Source organism: Bidens hawaiensis, unplaced genomic scaffold (genome assembly GCF_021521415.1).
Source record: "Bidens hawaiensis isolate Kalapana, Puna unplaced genomic scaffold, B.hawaiensis_p1.1 tig00010817_1, whole genome shotgun sequence".
In the NCBI taxonomy this organism is placed as follows: Eukaryota; Viridiplantae; Streptophyta; class Magnoliopsida; order Asterales; family Asteraceae; genus Bidens; species Bidens hawaiensis.
In genome coordinates, this window is record NW_027491835.1 from 243,312 (window position 1) to 247,744 (window position 4,433).

At 39.7% G+C, this 4,433-nt stretch overlaps 1 protein-coding gene across 1 annotated transcript; it reads right to left on the minus strand.

Annotated features, from left to right (window-relative positions):
* Positions 1 to 1,550: 1,550 nt before the first annotated feature.
* Positions 1,551 to 4,035, minus strand: LOC143536575 (uncharacterized). The gene is made up of 3 exons (XM_077030527.1): positions 2,659 to 4,035; positions 2,150 to 2,545; positions 1,551 to 1,655 (listed from the first exon to the last, which is right to left on the minus strand). Exons 1-3 carry the CDS (start codon positions 4,033 to 4,035, stop codon positions 1,551 to 1,553), a joined length of 1,878 nt encoding a protein of 625 aa, XP_076886642.1.
* Positions 4,036 to 4,433: the final 398 nt, after the last annotated feature.

Consider the following 4,433-nt stretch of genomic DNA (forward strand, 5'->3'; position numbering starts at 1 on the left):
AAGAAGATTTGATGGGCCGAGAAAGAACCCCTTTGGCTAATTTAACCAGGCCGAGAATCAAGACACCCGTTGGGTCAAAATTTAGCCCACTTTCTTTGAGAAATAAATCCAGATTGAAAAATGATTTCTTAAAGATATTAGTTTCAACATGAGTAAATATGAGGTAAATAAAAATAAAGTTAAATTAAAAATAAAATAGAATAAAACTAAACGTAAAAACAAAATTAATTTACCTAGCCAGCCTTCAGAGCATTCAACATATATTGGGATCAAATTTCAGATGTTTAAGAATGAGCAACTCTCTTTAAGAAAAGATCCGAACATGAAATCATATTGATTAAGATATTTTCACAATGTTCCATTTTCAGCGTTATTATGGCATAGTGAAAAGGTTGGGATTAGGTAATTAGAGACTTAGCATGATTTATATTGCGCCAGTGATATGATTAGATTCAATAAGGCATAAAGCTTATATGGACATCACTTATGGACTTAAGATACCCCTTATCTCTTTTCAAAGCGTATGTATTTAAGCTATAAGGTTGAACGTTGGACTTACATGCCATCCAAACTTACAAGCCTTACATTCAGAGTGTTTAGGACTTACTTGAATGCCCCACCCTTATAGTTCCCTGGGACCCCTTTAAGCTTTTGGAAAACAAATTTGAATGACAATAATTTTCATATATATTTACAGTTTTTTTTTTTTTTTTAAACTTCAAATGAAATATAATATTTTTGGTGATCAAGACACTAACGGGCTCGTGTATGACTGGGTAATTGCTTTTCTACCTATCATTCGGAGAGATGTATCTAGGGACATCCAAACATCTTCAAAATGACCCTCCACAATAAGTTTAGCAGATTTAGTTTATATCACTTCAAACTTTACTTATCATGGAAAGCTACCATACAAATCAATGACTTATCAAAAGCCTTTTTAGCTTAATAACTTCACACGTTAGGCACGCTGAATCAATTTACCTATCATTTTTCAAAGATTTGATCAATTTTCATTTGAAATTTTTTAAGCTTTTAATAAGCTTTAGCTGAATACTAATATCATTTCCCAGATGATAATCCTGAAGACAATTTTAAATCCAATCACTCCAGTTACGTTCAGTTTTCAGGTGAATGACTATCCTATGTGTCTACAGGTAGACGATAGGACCAAACACATAGTAAAATGTGTCCCTCAAACTTTAGGCGGCCGACATAATTTTCAGTGGGAGAACTTAAACCAATAGTTAAACCAAATAATAATAATTTTTTTTTAAATGTTCAGTCGCCCCGGTCACTTTCAGTCCTTAGGTTAATGGCTATCCCGTGAGTCAAGAATTGATAACGGGACCAAACATATGAAATATGTACGTTGAACCTGAGCAACCGGCATGATTTTAAGCAACAGAGCAAAATGTTTTTTTTTCTTTTAATGAAAACACACACGCACACTCTTTTTGAATATTTTTAATTTTCTCCCCCCTAAATTAGTTCAAAAATTTTACCGAAAACTGAAAAAATTTTATGTACAAATTTACCTCATGTAAGACTCAATCATCAAAACGAAGCATCTTAAGGAATCCCACAAGCACATTGAACCTGGCTGTTCCGACTGGTTTAGTAAATAAGTCCGCCATGTTATTATCGGTGTGGACCTGTTCAAGATGAATCAGTTTCCGGTCGTAACAGTCACGAATAAAATGGACTTTGATGTCAATATGCTTGGTTTTGGAATGCTGAACAGGATTTTTAACAATTGCAATAGCAGCATCATTATCACAAAAGATGGGAGTGTCAAGAAATTCCAAACCGTAATCCAGCAATTGATGTTGAATCCAGATAACCTGTGAGCAGCATGCGGAAGCAGCCACATACTCAGCCTCGGTGGTAGAAGTAGACACCGTCTGTGTTTCTTGCATTTCCACGAAATCAGGCGATCACCCAAGTACTGACATCCCGCAGATGTGGATTTCCTATCAATATCATCACCTCCATAATTGCTGTCAGCAAAAGCATACATATCAAATTCTGAGTTTTTGGGATACCAAAGACCAAGCTTGGGTTGCCCTTTCAGATAACGAAAGATACGTTTAACAGCAATTAAATAAGAGAGTTTAGGGTTAGCCTGGAAACGCGCGCATTGACAAACAGCAAACATGATGTCGGGACGACTAGCAGTGAGATACATAAGGGATCCGATCATCGATCGATAGTATGTTTGATCTACGGACTTCCCTTCAGCATCAGAAGAAAGAAGTGGTCTTTCTGCCATGGAAGTCGCTGCCGATTTGGAATCTTGGAACTCAAACTTTGCTAGAATGTTTTCGATATATTTTCCTTGATGCAGTAAAATCCCTGTTGCACTCTGACGAACCTGTAAACCCAAAACTATCGTCATCTCTCCCAGTGAACTCATCTCAAACCTCTTCTTCATAACCCCCTCAAATTCAGTACACAGAGTGGTGCTGGTAGAACCGAAAATGTTGTCATCCACATAGATTTGAACAAGGATGAGGTCCTTTCCAACCGTCTTCAGAAACAGTGTCTGGTCAATGGTCCACACTTGTAACCATGTTCCAACAAGTGAGCCGTTAGCGTAGCATACCACGCCCGAGGGGCTTGGTGAAGACCATAGAGAGCTTTGTCTAGCTTGTAGACGTGATCAGGATACTTAGAGCTTCTGAAGCCTGGTGGCTGATCCACATAGATTTCTTCCTTTACTTCCCCGTACAGAAAGGCGGTCTTGACATTCATTTGATAGACAGTAAATCCCATATAGGATGCATATGCCAAGAATATACGAATTGCCTCAAGTCGAGCTACGGGAGCGTAAACTTCTGTGTAGTCCAACCCTTCTACCTGACGAAATCCACGAACTACAAGACGAGCCTTGTTTATGACAATAACCCCAGTATCGTCTTGTTTGTTACTGAAAACCCATCTCGTGTCAAGCGACTTTTTCCCGCTAGGCAGTTCCACCAATTTCCAGACATTTAGCTTGTCAAACTGATTCAGCTTTTCATGCATTGCACCTACCCAGCTAGGTTCCTGAAGTGTCATGTCAACTGATATCGGTTCGATCTGAGAAATGAAACAAGAGTAGAGACAATTGTTTATGTTTCCTGTTTGACTTCTTGTTGACACACCCGACTCAAAAGGACCAATGATATTTTCGATTGGATGATCCCGTGGAATTCTTGATGCAACGGAGTGATCTGGAACACTGCTGGTGGCCGAAAAATTTGTGAGTTCATCAAGCGAATCGATTAGAGGATTTCTCCAACCAGAAGCTGTTGTACTATGCTGATACAAGGTACTAGCAATGTATTCGTTCGGAATAGCATCTGGAAAGAGAGTACTGCCGAAAACTTGTCTGATGAGACTCTCTCCCTCAACTGATGGAACATTAGCCGAAGGTGTTGAGGTTGAAGGCAAACCACTCTCAACCGGAGAACTTGGAGTTGATTCTGAGACAAGTGTCAGATCAGGATCTTGAGAACCCGATGATGACGGTTGACTATTGTCGAACAATTCTGGCGGATCAACACCCGCAACTGGCCCCTTTTGAAGAATATCAAACAACTCTTCATCTTCATCAGCACATCCCACTATATCAGAAGTTTCAGGATCGACGGCTGAAGGCACATTGAATGGCTTGAATTGTTCGTTGTAGTCAAACAACCGGTCAGGTCCAACTCTAGCATCCGTCTCGTTTTCCTCAAGCCACCGAATATCGTACGATTCCACGATTTGCTTTGTGGACTTGTTGTATACCCTGTAAGCAGTGTGACCCACATAACCCATAAAATAGCAGTCATCGGCCTTTATTCCAAATTTCGGAGTCGAGTCAAGGTTCAACAGTGTGCATGGACATCCGAACGCACGAAAATGAGCAACAGTGGGTTTGTGTCCATAGACGATCTCATATGGAGTCTTCATCTGGCTTTTGTTGATCAGAACCCGATTCGGCACGTAGCATGCAGTGTTAATAGCTTCAGCCCAGAAAAACAGTGGTAGTTTTGAGTCACACAGCATAGTTCTTGCTGCCTCGATAAGAGTTCGGTTTCTTCTCTCAGCAACTCCATTTTGTTGCGGTGTGCGAGCTGAACTGTATTGTCTGAGCACACCCCTTTCAGCATTAATTCAACACGGAGTTCTTGAACTCAGTTCCATTGTCGCAACAAATACTCTTGAGCTTCAGATTCAACTGATTTTCCTTTAGTACCACGAACCTCTTGATCAGCTTTGTAGTTTCACTCTTATTTGACAAGAAAAATACCCAAGTAAAACGTGAGTAATCATTAGTAATAACTAAACAATAAGAGCTACGTGAAAGACTCAGTACGTGTACCGGACCAAACGGATCCATGTGAAGCAATTGAAACACAGATGAGATGGAATTAAACACTTTCGGCTTGTGAGGTTTGCAATGA

Bases quoted from the DNA above. Each gene is read 5' to 3' on its own strand.
- LOC143536575 (XM_077030527.1), bottom strand. From the start codon at position 4,035: ATGCTGTGTGACTCAAAACTACCACTGTTTTTCTGGGCTGAAGCTATT. The intron at 2,546-2,658 runs GTCTACAAGCTA...ACCATTGACCAG, and splicing joins GCTCTAAGTATCCTGATCAC to ACACTGTTTCTGAAGACGGT. The intron at 1,656-2,149 runs GTTTGTCAATGC...CATCTTGAACAG, and splicing joins GTCCCGACATCATGTTTGCT to GTCCACACCGATAATAACAT.